Raw genomic sequence first — 17,364 nt, forward strand, 5'->3', positions numbered from 1 at the left:
TTATCAGATATCAGTATTCTGTTATAAGAGAGCATGCGTTTATATTATTATATAATGCGTATTATATTTACTTATATATATATATATATATATATATATATATATATATATATATATATATATATATATATATATATATATATATTATTTTTATAATCAAAAACAGCGCATGTGCCAAACGTCAGTTCCTGTCGTAGCTCCGCGCGAGCTGTATTGTATGGGCGGGAGCGCGCGCACAGGCAGCGAGAACGCGCACTTGTCAGCTTAGCAACAATGGCCACTTCGGACTCGTAAAGAGAAGGGGCGGTGGAGCGTTTCTTTAAATCCACGAACATCGCCCTAAATATCGGCCTGGTTTCCTTTCAGAGCTGCTAAAAATAAACTGGAATAAATTCTGCACACGAATCTATGATTATTGCCGATAAATATAAAAAACTGATAAAGATATTACTGAGAAATATTAAAAGCGAAACATGTAAACAGAACTAAACCGGCTTGCAAGTTTTTTTTTCAGTTTAGTGAAACATTTGTCCATGTATTATGGATTTCTATTCGTTTCTGAAGCTTTAAAAGACTCAAACTCAAAAGCTCGGTGCACGGAGAAGGATAGATTGTTGAAAAAGGAGACTTCCTTTCATCTTTTTGTGTTCTTTTTTGAAAAGCGCTCGCTCGCTAGCTAGCTTAGCTTAGCACGGCTAGCTAGCTAAACAAGGCGAGGAGAAAGTACGCAGTGTCCTCACATTATTTTGGGGGCTTATTTTTTTCCGTCAAGCTCCGAGAGACATCATTTTGAACGAAACAGAGCCTGATAAAGAAGTTTAAACCGATATTTATGTTTCATCGGTGTTATTTTTTCACGTCAGAAGAGAGGAGAGGCGCGCGCTGCAGGAGAAGTTGGCCGGGGATGAGTTCCGGATAAAGCCGTGAGCTACACGCTAACTCTGTGAGCTAAACTCCATTAAAGTGCACCGTGCTTGATGGTGTGTGTGTTTCAGTGTGTTTATGTGTTTAATCTTTCCCCAGAAGGGACTGTGGTCGGCGGAATAAGGCATGCCTGGCTCGGACCGACATCATGTCACCAAGCGGAAGTCGGAACCTGAATATAAACAACAAACGACGGCCACCACCGGAAACGCCGACTCCAGGCTTCATCAGATCAAATCTACAGGCTCCTCATCATCCTCTTCCTCTTCTTCTTCATCATCGAAGCACAACAAACGCCACAAACCGTCCAAACATGGCAGCCGGCTAGACTCTCCGGTGGAGCCCCCTGTCGTCTCCATTAAGCCCTTGGTGGAATACGATGACATAAGTTCCGACTCGGACGAGTTCCTGGACCCTCCGCCGGCCGAGAAACCGCAGGATGAGCCGTACCGCAACAAAGAGATCCGGACTCATAAACGCAAACGCTCGAGGAAAAAGTCCAAAGACCCGCACCGGGTCCGGGAGTCGGGCGACGGTGGCGACAGAGACACCAAAGTGAAGAAGCCTGGCGAGCGAGACGGAAAAGACGCGAAGCGGAAAAGCAGAGACAAACTCGCGTCCGCCGTCGGTGTCTCCCGGCTGGAATGCGACCCGGGTCCGAGGCGAGCGGTCGCGGAGCCGCATTCGTCTTCCGTCGCTCTTCACTTAGCCGAGTCCTCGAGCGCCGCGTCTCAAAAGAGCAAAAGCAAAGATTCGCACGATTCTTCCCACAGGTCGTCTCACCGCTCGCACCGGAACAAGGCCGAGCACGAACACGAGCGTGAGCACTCGGACCGCAGCCGCCGCAAGGCGTCCAAGAACCGGAAAGGAGGATCGTCTCGGACCGGAGGCGGTGGTGGGGGTGTCTCCGTCTCCGCCTCCTCCCCCGTGGACCCAGAAGACGGGTACTCATCCCGGCGCCGTGCCGGCACCCCGAGCCCGTACCGGGACAGCTCACGCCGGAGCAGGCAGAGGTCCGAGAGTCCGTATTCACGCCGCAGGTCCTCCAGCTACGACCGGGACGGGAGTCCGTACGGGAACAGACGCTCGTGCAGCACCAGTCCCGTGTCCCGGTGAGTACCACCTCCACACACTGAACACCACCTCCACACACTGAACACCACTGAACACCACCTCCACACACTGAACACCACTGAACACCACCTCCACACACTGAACACCACTGAACACCACCTCCACACACTGAACACCACTGAACACCACCTCCACACCCTGAACACCACTGAACACCACCTCCACACCCTGAACACCACCTCCACACCCTGAACACCACTGAACACCACCTCCACACCCTGAACACCACCTCCACACACTGAACACCACCTCCACACCCTGAACACCACCTCCACACACTGAACACCACTGAACACCACCTCCACACACTGAACACCACTGAACACCACCTCCACACCCTGAACACCACCTCCACACCCTGAACACCACTGAACACCACCTCCACACCCTGAACACCACCTCCACACCCTGAACACCACCTCCACACCCTGAACACCACCTCCACACCCTGAACACCACTGAACACCACCTCCACACCCTGAACACCACCTCCACACCCTGAACACCACCTCCACACCCTGAACACCACTGAACACCACCTCCACACACTGAACACCACTGAACACCACCTCCACACACTGAACACCACCCCCACACACTGAACACCACCCCCACACACTGAACACCACCTCCACACACTGAACACCACCTCCACACCCTGAACACCACCTCCACACCCTGAACACCACTGAACACCACCTCCACACACTGAACACCACCTCCATACACTGAACACCACCCCCACACACTGAACACCTCTGAACACCACCTCCACACACTGAACATCTCTGAACACCACCTCCACACACTGAACACCTCTGAACACCACCTCCACACCTCTGAACACCACCTCCACACACTGAACATCTCTGAACACCACCTCCACACACTGAACACCACTGAACACCACCTCCATACACTGAACACCACCTCCACACACTGAACATCTCTGAACACCACCTCCACACACTGAACACCTCTGAACACCACCTCCACACCCTGAACACCACCTCCACACCCTGAACACCACCTCCACACCCTGAACACCACTGAACACCACCTCCACACACTGAACACCACCTCCATACACTGAACACCACCCCCACACACTGAACACCACTGAACACCACCTCCACACACTGAACACCACCTCCACACCCTGAACACCACCTCCACCCACTGAACACCACTGAACACCACCTCCATACTCTGAACACCACCAGACACCTCTGAACACCACCAAACACCTCTGAACACCACCTCCACACACTGAACACCTCTGAACACCACCTCCACACACTGAACACCTCTGAACACCACCTCCACACCTCTGAACACCACCTCCACACACTGAACATCTCTGAACACCACCTCCACACACTGAACACCACTGAACACCACCTCCATACACTGAACACCACCTCCACACACTGAACATCTCTGAACACCACCTCCACACACTGAACACCTCTGAACACCACCTCCACACCCTGAACACCACCTCCACACCCTGAACACCACCTCCACACCACCTCCACACCCTGAACACCACCTCCACACCCTGAACACCACTGAACACCACCTCCATACACTGAACACCACCTCCATACACTGAACACCACCCCCACACCCTGAACACCACTGAACACCACCTCCACACCCTGAACACCACCTCCACACCCTGAACACCACCTCCACCCACTGAACACCACTGAACACCACCTCCATACTCTGAACACCACCAGACACCTCTGAACACCACCAAACACCTCTGAACACCACCTCCACACACTGAACACCTCTGAACACCACCTCCACACACTGAACACCTCTGAACACCACCTCCACACACTGAACATCTCTGAACACCACCTCCACACACTGAACATCTCTGAACACCACCTCCACACACTGAACATCTCTGAACACCACCTCCACACCTCTGAACACCACCTCCACACCTCTGAACACCACCTCCACACACTGAACACCACCAGACACCTCTGAACACCACCAAACACCTCTGAACACCACCTCCACACACTGAACACCACCAAACACCTCCACACACTGAACCCCACCTCCACACCCTGAACACCACCTCCACCCACTGAACACCACTGAACACCACCTCCATACTCTGAACACCACCAGACACCTCTGAACACCACCAAACACCTCTGAACACCACCTCCACACACTGAACACCTCTGAACACCACCTCCACACACTGAACACCTCTGAACACCACCTCCACACACTGAACATCTCTGAACACCACCTCCACACACTGAACATCTCTGAACACCACCTCCACACACTGAACATCTCTGAACACCACCTCCACACCTCTGAACACCACCTCCACACCTCTGAACACCACCTCCACACACTGAACACCACCAGACACCTCTGAACACCACCAGACACCTCTGAACACCACCAAACACCTCTGAACACCACCTCCACACACTGAACACCACCAAACACCTCCACACACTGAACCCCACCTCCACACTCTGAACACCACTGACCACCTCCACACTCTGAACACCACTGACCACTTCCACACACTGAACACCACCAAACACCTCCACACACTGAACAACCACTGAACACCTCTGCACACAGAACACTGCCACACACACCAAACACCACCCTGCACCACCCACCAAACACTGTGAGGTGCTGAACACCCCCGTACCGTGTTCCTGACTTTATCGACCGACGTGTTAACGTGTGAACTTTGAGCTTTGCCTCAGGGCTGAAAATGATACCAGTGTGCAGTGTGTGGTGACTGGGATTAGTCTTTATTTCTGTCATGTTGGTTTCTGAGTAAAACAGGAGACCTGATGAGGTTGTGGTGTTGGTGTGGTGGAGTGGAGGCGGTGGTGTGAAGGCGTTGGTGTGGTGGAGCGGAGGCATTGGTGTGGAGGCGTTGGTGTGGTGGAGTGGAGGCATTGGGGTGTTGGTGTGGTGGGGTGGAGGCGTTGGTGTGGGTGGGGTGGAGGCGTTGGTGTGGTTGTATTGTGGAGGCATTGGTGTGGTGGTGGCGTTGGTGTGGTGGTGGAGTGGAGGCGTTGGTGTGTTGGTGTGGTGGTGGAGTGGAGGCGTTGGTGTGGTGGTGGAGTGGAGGCGTTGGTGTGTTGGTGTGGTGGTGGAGTGGAGGCGTTGGTGTGGTGGTGGAGTGGAGGCGTTGGTGTGGTGGTGGAGTGGAGGCGTTGGTGTGGTGGTGGAGTGGAGGCGTTGGTGTGGTGGTGGAGTGGAGGCGTTGGTGTGGTGGTGGTGTGGAGGCGTTGGTGTGGAGGCGTTGGTGTGGTGGTGTTGGTGTGGTGGTGGAGTGGAGGCGTTGGTGTGGTGTTGGTGTTGGTGTGGTGGTGTTGGTGTGGTGGTGGAGTGGAGGCGTTGGTGTGGTGGTGTTGGTGTGGTGGTGGTGTTGGTGTGGTGGTGGTGTTGGTGTGGTGGTGGTGTGGTGGTGTTGGTGTGGTGGTGGTGGAGTGGAGGCGTTGGTGTGGTGGTGGTGGAGTGGAGGCGTTGGTGTGGTGGTGGAGTGGTGGTGTTGGTGTGGTGGTGGTGTTGGTGTGGTGGTGGAGTGGTGGTGTTGGTGTGGTGGTGGTGTGGTGGTGGTGTTGGTGTGGTGGTGGAGTGGAGTTCATTGAGTCTGCTCTACATCTATTCAGTCTATGGCCTGCTCAAAGTGCTGACCATGTCCAGGGATCTGAGAAAAGTGCCGAGTCAGCATAACTCTCACCGCTCGCTTCATTCTGCACGCCGCTACACTGACCGTCTTTACGTTCTGAAAATTTACTATTTACTATTTTTATTATCCAGTGTCCAGCTTCTCCATCACATCCTCTTACATCCTCACATCATCCTGATCTTTACAAACCTCATCACACACTCTAATGATCTATCAGAGACAGGGGGTGAGTGTGTGAGAGGTCTGGACTGTACACACACACACACACACACACACACACAGTCTCTGTCCTGCTGGTTATTTCTTAGAGACAGAGTTGGAGATTAAGCGTCACCCTGGTGATGACATCATTGTTGTGTTATTGGTGCTGATTGTGAGTCGGTGTTAGTGTTCCGATAAATAATGACACACAGAGAGAGAGAGACCGAAGAGAGATTCTTTTGATCTTTAGTATAAGTGCTTGTTTTAGGGGGCGTGGCCAAGTGCTCATTAGTAGATCACATGACCATCATGTACTAGGGACTCTGTTAACGTCTCTAAAACCTGCTACTCTCTAACACTTCTGCATCAGGGATCGACTTCGTCTGAAATGTCAGAGATATGATGATCACTTGAGCAGAAAGAGGAGAATTGAACTGGGCTGTTTAATGTGTGTGTGTGTGTAACGCTGGTGTTTTTATCATCTGATGGATAAATAATGAATTTGAAGGAGTTTATGGACAGTAATAATTTGTTGTGTATTTGTGTGTTTGTGTTTTTCAGGCGCTCCATCAGGTCCCGCAGTCGCTCTCCTCTCTACTCATCCTCTCGTCGATCCTCTTCACACTCACGCAGTAAGAAACACTCTTCACTGGGTGGAGCCAGCGGGAGCTCCGCCTCCAGGAGCCGCCCGGCCAGCCGCTCCCCTTCGTCTTCCCGCCTGCCCATCTCTTCAAGCCTGGGGGCGGAGCTTACGCGCAAGAAAAAAGAAAGACAAGCGGCAGCAGCGGCTCGGGCAGCTGCGACTCCGCCCACTCAACCTCGAGACCAGAAGGTGGATCCAGAATCAGGCCCGCCCCCAGCACCCGAGCCCCCTCCTCCTACTCCTGTTCCGAATACCATCGCATCAGAGGAAACGAACGTAGCACCACCCCCTCCTCCACTTCCTGCTAATTCCCCACCCCCACTTCCTCTCAATTCTCCACCACCCCTTCCTTTAAATTCTCCACCGCCGCTGCCTTTAAATTCACCACCACCACTTCCTCTGAACTCTCCACCACCTCTTCCTTCTTCAGCCCCACCACCTCAGGCCAAAAGCCCCGCCCACAAAACCATGCCAGTCAAAACCTCCACGCTTCCGCCCCTCCCTCTACCACCAGTACTACTGGGAGACTGCAGAGACAGGTAAGGTAACACACACACACACACACATGTAAGAAGTGTAAGAATCTCTTTAACATTTATTTAAAACCTCAGTCCGAAGAAGGCCACGCCCACACACCGTACCTCAAGGAAAGAACGAGAGAAGGAAAAGGAGAGGGAGAAGGAGGTTAGGACACGCCTCCTTAGTGATTTACCCCTCCCACCTTTACTACCTGGAGGGGATTCGTCTCCACCCCTTTCACCTGTGCAAGAAGCTATGCCCCCTGTACAGCCCACCTACAAGAAGAGACCAAAGTAAGTGTTTTTTTAATTAACGTCGCTCACTTTACAGAACGAAAAATAGTGTCACATATTAAATCATATCATCCGCCTCCGTACACCCCGCCTCTTTACACCCAGCCTCCGTACGCCCCGCCTCTTTACACCCTGCCTCCATACACCGCCTCCGTACGCACCGCCTCTTTACACCCCGCCTCCGTACACCACGCCTCTTTACACACCGCCTCGTTACGCACCACCTCCGTACGCACCGCCTCTTTACACACCACCTCCATACACACTGCCTCGTTACAAACCCATGGTTCCTCTCTTGTTCAGTTGAAAAGCAGTAATTATTCATGGACCTGTTTGTACCAGCATAAATATAAAAGCCGTGCAATAGACATGCCCATTTCTGCACATAACCTTTAGACAAGAGCAACTGTACTTAATAATTGTGTGTGTGTAGGTTCTGCTCTCCTCGTTTTGGTGAGAAGAGACAAACCCAGATCGACTGGGGGAAACGCTGCGTGGACAAGTTTGACATCATTGGCATCATCGGGGAAGGAACCTACGGTCAGGTGTATAAAGCCAAGGACAAGGACACAGGTGTGTGTGTGTACATGTGTAGGTGTGTGTACATGTGTAGGTGTGTGTACATGTGTAGGTGTGTAACCTGCTGTGAGCTGTTTGTTATAAGTGTGTGCTGGTGTGTGTAGGAGAGCTGGTGGCCCTGAAGAAGGTCCGTTTGGATAATGAGAAGGAGGGCTTCCCCATCACAGCCATCCGCGAGATTAAAATCCTCCGACAGCTGAACCACCGCAGTGTGGTCAACATGAAGGAGATCGTCACTGACAAGCAGGATGCACTGGACTTCAAAAAGGACAAAGGTCAGTAGGCCACACACACACACATTATTAGGTGACATTAAAACCTTCTGCTTACATGATACTGTAGTTACAGTAACACCATGAATATATGACTGTTCTGTGTGTGTGTGTGTGTGTGTAGGAGCATTCTACCTGGTGTTTGAGTACATGGACCATGACCTGATGGGGCTGTTGGAGTCGGGCCTCGTCTCATTCTCACACGAACACATCCGCAGCTTCATGAGGCAGCTGATGGAGGGACTGGACTACTGTCACAAGAAGAACTTCCTGCACAGAGACATCAAGTGTTCCAACATCCTGCTCAACAACAGGTACACACACACACACACACACACAAACACACACAATACTGAGATTCATCAGGTGTTATAAACTGACTGGTGTGTATGCAGTCAAAAATAATCTCCCTGTCACTCTCTCTCTGTCTCTCACTGTCTCTCTCTGCCTGTCTCTCTCTCTCTCTCAGTGGACAGATAAAGCTGGCTGATTTTGGGTTAGCACGGCTGTATAACTCAGAGGAAAGGTGAGCTCAGTTTAATCACTGATTCCTATGTATGGTACTGTGTGTGTGTGTGTGTGTGTTAATGAACCCGTCTCTGGTTGTTTCCAGTCGGCCGTACACCAATAAGGTGATCACACTATGGTACCGCCCACCTGAGCTGCTGCTGGGGGAGGAGAGATACACACCTGCCATCGATGTCTGGAGCTGCGGGTACACACACACACTGGCAACAGTCCAAAAATTTATTTTTTATCTGAATCGTTGCAGACGTGAATCTGAGACAACACTCTGATTTTAATGTATTTTTTTTTATCCTCAGGTTAACTACTACTGTTATAAACTCTCAACGGATCCACATGTTTTATTTGTCATGGTCTTTAAACAGAACCAGTGTAAACCCCTTCACTCACCACTAGGGGGTAGTGCAGCATGGGCTTCATCACTCCACTTCTAACACTGTGTTTACTCTCCTCTCTCCAGGTGCATTCTGGGAGAGCTCTTCACTAAGAAACCCATTTTCCAGGCTAATCAGGAGCTGCTGCAGCTCGAGCTTATCAGGTAGGTGTTACTGTGTTTGAGCTCATGCGCACACACACACACTCTCCCTCTTCATCAGCTTCTCTCTGAACATGTTGATTGCGTGAATGAAGGACTAACCTTAAGTTAAGTGTATCCTTAAATTTGTGCGTGTGTGTGAGAGAGAGTGACACTGTGAGACAGTGAGAGAGAGGGACAGAGAGAGAGTGTGTGAGACAGTGAGAGAGAGAGAAAAAGAGAGACATAGAGTGTGTGTGAGAGAGCATGAGAGAGAGGGACAGAGAAAGTGTGTGTGTAAGAGAGAGAGAGCGTGAGAGAGAGAGTGACTGTGTGAGTCAGTGAGAGAGAGGAAAAAAGAGAGAGACATAGTGTGTGTGTGTGAAAGGGACAGAGAGAGAAAGACAGGGATATGGAGAGAGGGAGAAAGCACGAGAATGAGACAGAGAGAGAGACAAATAAATACAGAATACAGTCTAAGTAAGTGCCCCCAGATGTGTGTGTGTGTAGAGAATTTCAAGATTCCAGATTTATTCTCCTCTCTTCACTGTTCTAATCAGCTCCACTCTTCTGGGGGTCAGTCAGTGGTCAGTGGGGTTGAGTCAGGGCTCTGTGCAGGACACTCCAGTTCTTCACTCCAACCTTCACCTCCACACCATGTCTTTATGGAGCTGCCCTATATCCTGTCCTGCACTATATGACTGTGTGTGTTTCAGTCGTCTGTGTGGCAGTCCGTGTCCAGCAGCTTGGCCCGATGTCATTAAACTGCCCTACTTCAACTCCATGAAGCCCAAGAAGCAGTACAGACGCCGCTTACGAGAAGAGTTCTCCTTGTGAGTATACACACACACACACACACACTCTCTCACGTGTCTAAATCTCAAATTGTAGCCATGGTAACAGAAAGTACTTTCTTACATCACACTAATGTAGCTGATCATCACCCAGTCACTTAGTGTTTTACTGACCCTAACACACACTGTGTGTATTTATTTAATAAATATTGTGTGTGCGGTCATCTGTAACAGTATAATAATCTCTCATCCTCTCTCTCTCAGTTTGCCCTCTCCAGCTCTGGACCTGTTTGACCGCATGTTGACCCTTGACCCCTCACGCAGGTGTACAGCAGAGCAGGCTCTAGCGAGCGGCTTCCTCTGTGATGTTGACCCCAGTAAGATGGCGCCTCCAGAGTGAGTGTCCTCAGAATTCTACGCTAAAATAAGTTCATGCCCAACAGATACTTATTAACTGTGTGTGTGTGTGTGTGTGTTGCTGTCTAGTTTGCCCCACTGGCAGGACTGTCATGAGTTGTGGAGTAAGAAGAGGCGGAGACAGAGGCAGAGCGGGTTGACTGAGGATGTGCCTGTACAGAAAGCAGCACAGCAGAAGGACCTGGGGAGCACAGCCAGCCGAGAGAACAGCCAATCAGCACCCAGCTCCTCCCCTCCCCCTGCCCCCACCACACACACTGACCTCATGGGTGTGTATCTCTCTCTCACACACACACACACCTCACAGGCTTGTATCAGATAGATGAATCTCTGCCAACACTCTGTGTGTGTGTGTGTGTGTGTGCGCATAGGTCTGGGTGCAGTAGCTGATCAGTTGAATCAGACGGAGATGGCCGTGTTGTTGAACCTGCTGCAGGGTCAGTCCGAGCGTCTCACTCTCCCTCAGATGGCTGAGCAGCTCCTCACTTCCTCCACCTCCTCCTCACTTCCTATCCCTGACTCCGCCCCAGATGCAGATTCCTCCCAGCACCTGGAAGTGCTCAGCCACACCCTTTCATCTCTCATTCAGGCGTCTAATAGTGCGCCGGCTCCTCCACCTCCTCCTCCCCCCCCTGAAGCTCCACCACCTGAGGCCCCTCCCCCAGAAGCCCCTCCCTCAGATGACACCACCGGCCTCCTTGCGCTTCTCCTCAGCCAGCTGATTAAAGCTCCGTCCCAGGGGGCGGCTCAAGGCGAGGAGAGCAACGGCGTCCAGTCGGATGGGGCGGTGACGAGAAGCAGCTCCACCTCCCTTTCCGGCACCGACTGCAAGGGCAAGTCCGAGTTTACTCTCTAGAGGGCGTGGCTCAAAGCAAACCAAGGGCTGTGATTGGCCAAAGCAGTTTGCGGAGCTTCCTCATGTGGCTCCTTGTAGTGTTAAAACTCCTCTTATCAGAGCGATTGTATATTTTTGAGATGTTTCTCAGTATTTTTTTTTTTTTTTTTTGTTCCAACAGTAGAAGTGGCACGCTAAAGAAATCTAAAATAAATCCAAGTTTGTTTGTTTCAAATCTTTATTTTTCATTTATTAGTAACTTCTTTATGCCATACGTCTCAATTTATAAAGGAGGCAGTGTTGAGTTTATTTTTTATGGGAACAAAAACACACACACACACTTTTCCTCAATAAGTCAACTCACTGTCTCACACACACAGACACAGACAGACAACAGGACATGAACACACCTCTCCATTGTCATGTGTTGCATTCCATCCTGTCATTCACGCCATTTCATTGTTTTTCTTCAGGTCTCTCGTTATCCTTGTTAAGGCCACGTTAACGAGCTCAATCACACTGAAACTGAGCTAGAGATTTCCCTGATGAACAAACCTGAGCCAGAGACACACTGCATCCACACTAGCAGCTGATGAGTCTCTCCTGGCACACTTCTCGCTCGTGGGCGTGGCCTCGCCGGGAAATATATACAAGTTCCACTGAGCAGCATCAGTAGTGTAATATCTTAAAGCTTAACGAGTTAAACATGAACAAAAGTCCAGCACTAATCACGGTGAACATCTGCTCAGGTGTGTGATTTCAGCGTTACACAGCTGGAGAGAGAATTGTACAGCTACACACCCTGACTGAGACACCTTCTCTCTTGCTAGTGTGAACGTGGAGTTCAAGCCCATCCTGATTTTCCCTTTGACTCAGTAATGGAAACTGTGAGCAGAGTGTAAAGCGAGGCTTAAGAAACACACACACACACACTACATGAGTGGAGCTGTACAGCTGGTGAACACTGTCAGGTCTGATCTGGTGATAGAGTGTGAGATTGGACCGTTATTGATCCTTATGGATGTGCCATTCTGTCAGTTTCTCTCCTCATTATTCACTAAAGAGAGAGAGCAGGAGAGCTCTGTTAGCATGTAATAACATGTTTATAATCATGCAGACATCTGGACTGAGGTTTGGTCAGGCGTACCTTACACTTCCTCAGTCCAGCTCCTGATTTTCACCTGTGTATTGTGTTGATTTTTTTTTTTTTTTTTTTTTTTTTTTATAAATATATACATTACTTTTTTTTCCCCCCTTGGTTTGGGATGTGTGTGTGTGGGGGGGGGGGCGTGGTGTCACTGTGTCCTCTCAGTCAGAATGTTGAATAAATTATGAGCTACACACAAGCAGCATGTCTTTTTCCCTTTTCTTTTTCCTTCTGTTTTTCATCTTGTTTTCACCTGCTCATTATTTTCACTGAATCAGAGTCTGAGCAAAATAAATAAAATAAAGTACAGCTGCAGCAGGTGCAGTAACAGAGACACCTCATGGGGGCGCCGCCTCATCACTACTGACTTACAGATCAGTACTTATTCTGAATCTGATAACTTTTAGTTAAAAACGTTCTGATAAATTAATATTTATTAATAAAATAACTATAATTGTAATAAATTAGAATAAAAATGAATATTATCGTTTTTACCATTAATGAGGTGGTAATTTAAAAAAAATCTATTTTTAAAATTATAAAAATGATCTCAACATATTCATTAAATTTAAACCTGCAAATCTGAATTTAATTTATCTATTTATCTACTTATTTATTTGTATTTACTTTGATATTATATAAATATATTTACATTATGTACCAGTGTGATTTATAATCAGTCTTCTTGATTTATTTATTTATGTCCTAATAAGGTATATTTTTCTAATTTTTTATTAATTGTTTCTGATGGTTTCAGAAGTTTAGCCAGTGGTCAGCTGTAACATGAGCCCCTGACAGGTGAGATGTAGAAGGTTGGTGTTCAGGTGTGTGTTAGAGTCCAACGCTCGCTTCTCAAAGCTGGTGTGTTGAAGCGGAGAGAGGTGGAGAGAAGGAGGAGAATCCAGGCGACTCGGACCAGAACCACACTGATGTCTAGACAACTGGGTCAGAGCTTCAACCAGACAGCAGGTCTGTGTAGTGACCCGGTGTCCAGGGTTAGAACCTACCAGAAGTACTGTATAAAAGAAGAACTGGAGAACCTCTGAGACCGAAGTCTACTCCGTCTGGTCTGATCCCACAGAAGAGCATAAACTGCTGAAACAGTGAGTGTCAGAGTGACCGTGCTGACTCCTGACCACCACCCAGAACTCCTACATTGGACACCTGAGGATCAGAACTGAGGACCGTGTGTGATCACCAGTTTGTCCTAATGTGAGGTCAGTGACCTCTTTCAGCAGAGTAATGCTCCATGGCACACTCCTCAGAAATTCTCCAGGAAAGTTTTGAGGAGCATGAGAGCTCTGACTTGGCCTCAGAATTCCCCAGATCTCATTCTGATGGAGTGTCTGTGGAATGTGCTGGCAAACAAGTCTGATGCATCAACTTCCAGGAATTAAAGGATCTCCTGCAGATGTCTTGGTGCCTGATTCCACAGCACACCTTCAGAGATCTCCTGCAGATGTCTTGGTGCCTGATTCCACAGCACACCTTCAGAGATCTCCTGCAGATGTCTTGGTGCCTGATTCCACAGCACACCTTCAGAGATCTCCTGCAGATGTCTTGGTGCCTGATTCCACAGCACACCTTCAGAGATCTCCTGCAGATGTCTTGGTGCCTGATTCCACAGCACACCTTCAGAGATCTCCTGCAGATGTCTTGGTGCCTGATTCCACAGCACACCTTCAGAGGAGATCTCTGGTGGAGTTCATGTCTCCGTGGCAGGAGGCGGAGCTACACAGTGCTTTTAATGTTACTGATTGGTGTATTATTTAATTATACATTTTTAAAAGGTTTAGTGTTTTATTAATGTTATTTTTAATAGAAAAAAAATTATATTTTAATTATAAATAAAAACAATATATATATAAAGAAGTTTTGTGAGTTAATTTTAGCTTTATTTAAATAAATTATAAACTCTTTAAATTATAATTTTGTTAACGTTAAAATGTTCATTTTGATGTTTTTTTACATTTTATTAATGAGGTTTAAGTCTCCAGCTGAACCACGAGGATGGTCAGGACAAACACCCAGTACACCTCCATCCTCTCCATCTCTCCACCCTCTTCATCATTCCATCCTCTCCATCTCTCCACCCTCTTCATCATTCCATCCTCTCCATCTCTCCACCCTCTTCATCATTCCATCCTCTTCGTCTCTCCACCCTCTTCATCATTCCATCCTCTCCATCTCTCCACCCTCTTCATCATTCCATCCTCTCCATCTCTCCACCCTCTTCATCATTCCATCCTCTCCATCTCTCCACCCTCTTCATCATTCCATCCTCTCCATCTCTCCACCCTCTTCATCATTCCATCCTCTTCGTCTCTCCACCCTCTTCATCATTCCATCCTCTCCATCTCTCCACCCTCTTCATCATTCCATCCTCTTCGTCTCTCCACCCTCTTCATCATTCCATCCTCTTCGTCTCTCCACCCTCTTCATCATTCCATCCTCTTCATCTGTCCACCCTCTTCATCATTCCATCCTCTTCGTCTCTCCACCCTCTTCATCATTCCATCCTCTTCATCTGTCCACCCTCTTCATCATTCCATCCTCTTCGTCTCTCCACCCTCTTCATCATTCCATCCTCTTCGTCTCTCCACCCTCTTCATCATTCCATCCTCTTCATCTGTCCACCCTCTTCATCATTCCATCCTCTTCATCTGTCCACCCTCTTCATCATTCCATCCTCTCCATCTCTCCACCCTCTTCAACATTCCATCCTCTCCATCTCTCCTTCCTCTTCATCATTCCATCCTCTTCATCTCTCCTTCCTCTTCATCATTCCATCCTCTCCATCTCTCCATCCTCTTCAACATTCCATCCTCTCCATCTCTCCATCCTCTTCAACATTCCATCCTCTCCATCTCTCCATCCTCTTCAACATTCCATCCTCTCCATCTCTCCATCCTCTTCAACATTCCATCCTCTCCATCTCTCCATCCTCTTTCATTCCATCCTCTTTATCATTCCATCCTCTTTATCTCTCAATCTTCATCTCTCCATCCTCTTCATATCTCCATGCTCTTCACCTCTCCATCTTCATCATTCCATCCTCTTCGTCTCTCCATCCTCTTCATCTTTCCATCCTCTTTATCTCTCCATCCTCTTTATCATTCCATCCTCTTTATCTCTCAATCTTCATCTTTCCATCCTCTTAATCTCTCCATGCTCTTCATCATTCCATCCTCTTCATCTCTCCATCCTCTTCATATCTCCATCCTCGTCATTTCTCCACCCTCTCATTCATTCCATCCTCTTTATTTCTCCATCCTCTTCCTCATTCCATCCTCTTTATCATTCCATCCCCTTCATCTCTCCATCCTCTCCATCTCTCCATCCTCTTCAACATTCCATCCTCTTCAACATTCCATCCTCTTCAACATTCCATCCTCTTTATCATTCCATCCTCTTTATCTCTCCATCTTCATCTTTCCATCCCCTTCATCATTCCATCCTCTTTATCTCTCCATCCTCTTCATCTTTCCATGCTCTTCAACATTCCATCCTCTTTACCTCTCCATCCCCTTCATCATTCCATCCTCTTCATCTCTCCATCCTCTTTATCTCTCAATCTTCATCTTTCCATCCTCTTCATCTCTCCATCCTCTTCACTTCTCCATCTTCATCTTTCCATCCTCTTCGTCTCTCCATCCTCTTCGTCTCTTCATCTCTCCATCCTCTTCATCATTCCATCCTCTTCGTCATTCCATCCTCTTCATCTCTCCATCCTCTTCATCTTTCCATCCCCTTCATCATTCCATCCTCTTTATCATTCCATCCTCTTTATCTCTCCATCTTCATTTCTCCATCCTTTTCATCTCTCCATCCTTTTCATCTCTCCATCCTCTTCATCTTTCAGTCCCAGTTATACCTCCATCATCTTCATCCCAGATTTTAATTCAAATTCACTCTTTTTATTTTTTACACACAGACTTCGCTCACTGTTGCTGTTGTTTGGTTGTTTTAGACTCCACCCTCTTCAGTGAGAAGCCTCTGGCCCAGACTCTGGTGCTGACCCGTGACCCAGCAACCCCAGCTGCTCCACCTGCGCAGTCAGATGATCTCCAAGGTGATGTGGCGTCTGCACTCCTGCAGCTTATTTCCCAGCATGCCTCAGAGAGCCAGCCCACTTCCTCAGACTCTCGGTGTCTGAAAGAGACGCAGTCGCCGTCTTCGTATTCCTCTCCCGGAGCTTTAATCTTCAGCCAGCCTGAACATGATGCTAACAATGCTAATGCTAACAAAGAAGCGCAGTACCCCCGTGACCAGGACCTCCGGTTCACCCTGGGGTCCTGCGGGGAGGACAGACAGGAGAGCGAGTCCTGAAGCTTCATACTGTTTCTGTTTACCAAACATCTGGAGCCCTGGACACTTCAAACACATCTGTCCTCCACACACACACACACACACACACACACACACACACAAGCTTTACTTTATATCAAATCTTCAACATGACTGAGAACCTGATGTAACACTGACCACAACAATAACATCAGTAACATCATCACCATGACGTCAACATTTTACTTTCACTTTCAGTGACTGGATAAAAGAATGTTTTTGTAAATATTTTCTTTTCTGTTTATTAAAAGAAGCTGAGTGAAAAAGCATTGTGTTTATACTGAGTGAGACGTGTTCAGGGTGAGACGTGTTCAGGGTGAGACGTATTCTGAATGATAAGTGTTCAGTGTGAGATGTGTTCAGAATGAAATGTGTTCAGAGCGAGACATTTTCAGAGTGAGACGTGTTCAGAGTGAGATGTGTTCCGAGTGAGACGTGTTCAGTGTGAGACGTGTTCAGAGTGAGACGTGTTCAGTGTGAGACGTGTTCAGAGTGAGACGTGTTCAGTGTGAGACGTGTT

At 48.5% G+C, this 17,364-nt stretch overlaps 1 protein-coding gene across 3 annotated transcripts; it reads left to right on the forward strand.

The window, feature by feature from the left end:
- Positions 1 to 218: 218 nt before the first annotated feature.
- cdk12 (cyclin dependent kinase 12) lies at positions 219 to 17,026 on the forward strand. Of its 3 annotated transcripts, none has more exons than XM_058377747.1 (15): positions 219 to 923; positions 1,024 to 2,036; positions 6,521 to 7,141; positions 7,214 to 7,414; positions 7,848 to 7,987; positions 8,098 to 8,268; positions 8,390 to 8,579; positions 8,735 to 8,791; positions 8,879 to 8,980; positions 9,251 to 9,328; positions 10,021 to 10,137; positions 10,363 to 10,494; positions 10,585 to 10,784; positions 10,887 to 11,348; positions 16,468 to 17,026. In XM_058377747.1, exons 2-15 carry the CDS (start codon positions 1,051 to 1,053, stop codon positions 16,824 to 16,826), a joined length of 3,816 nt encoding a protein of 1,271 aa, XP_058233730.1. In that variant the 5' UTR covers positions 219 to 923; positions 1,024 to 1,050; the 3' UTR covers positions 16,827 to 17,026. The 3 variants fall into 3 exon arrangements, with proteins under 3 accessions (XP_058233730.1, XP_058233729.1, XP_058233731.1); XM_058377746.1 differs by having other exon boundaries at positions 219 to 943; positions 16,468 to 17,025; XM_058377748.1 differs by lacking the exon at positions 16,468 to 17,026 and adding an exon at positions 13,255 to 13,277 and having other exon boundaries at positions 220 to 943.
- Positions 17,027 to 17,364: the final 338 nt, after the last annotated feature.

Source organism: Hemibagrus wyckioides, linkage group LG24 (genome assembly GCF_019097595.1).
Source record: "Hemibagrus wyckioides isolate EC202008001 linkage group LG24, SWU_Hwy_1.0, whole genome shotgun sequence".
Classification (NCBI taxonomy): domain Eukaryota; kingdom Metazoa; phylum Chordata; class Actinopteri; order Siluriformes; family Bagridae; genus Hemibagrus; species Hemibagrus wyckioides.

Bases quoted from the DNA above. Each gene is read 5' to 3' on its own strand.
- cdk12 (XM_058377747.1), top strand. From the start codon at position 1,051: ATGCCTGGCTCGGACCGACATCATGTCACCAAGCGGAAGTCGGAACCT. The intron at 8,792-8,878 runs GTGAGCTCAGTT...GGTTGTTTCCAG, and splicing joins CTGTATAACTCAGAGGAAAG to TCGGCCGTACACCAATAAGG. The intron at 8,981-9,250 runs GTACACACACAC...TCCTCTCTCCAG, and splicing joins ATCGATGTCTGGAGCTGCGG to GTGCATTCTGGGAGAGCTCT.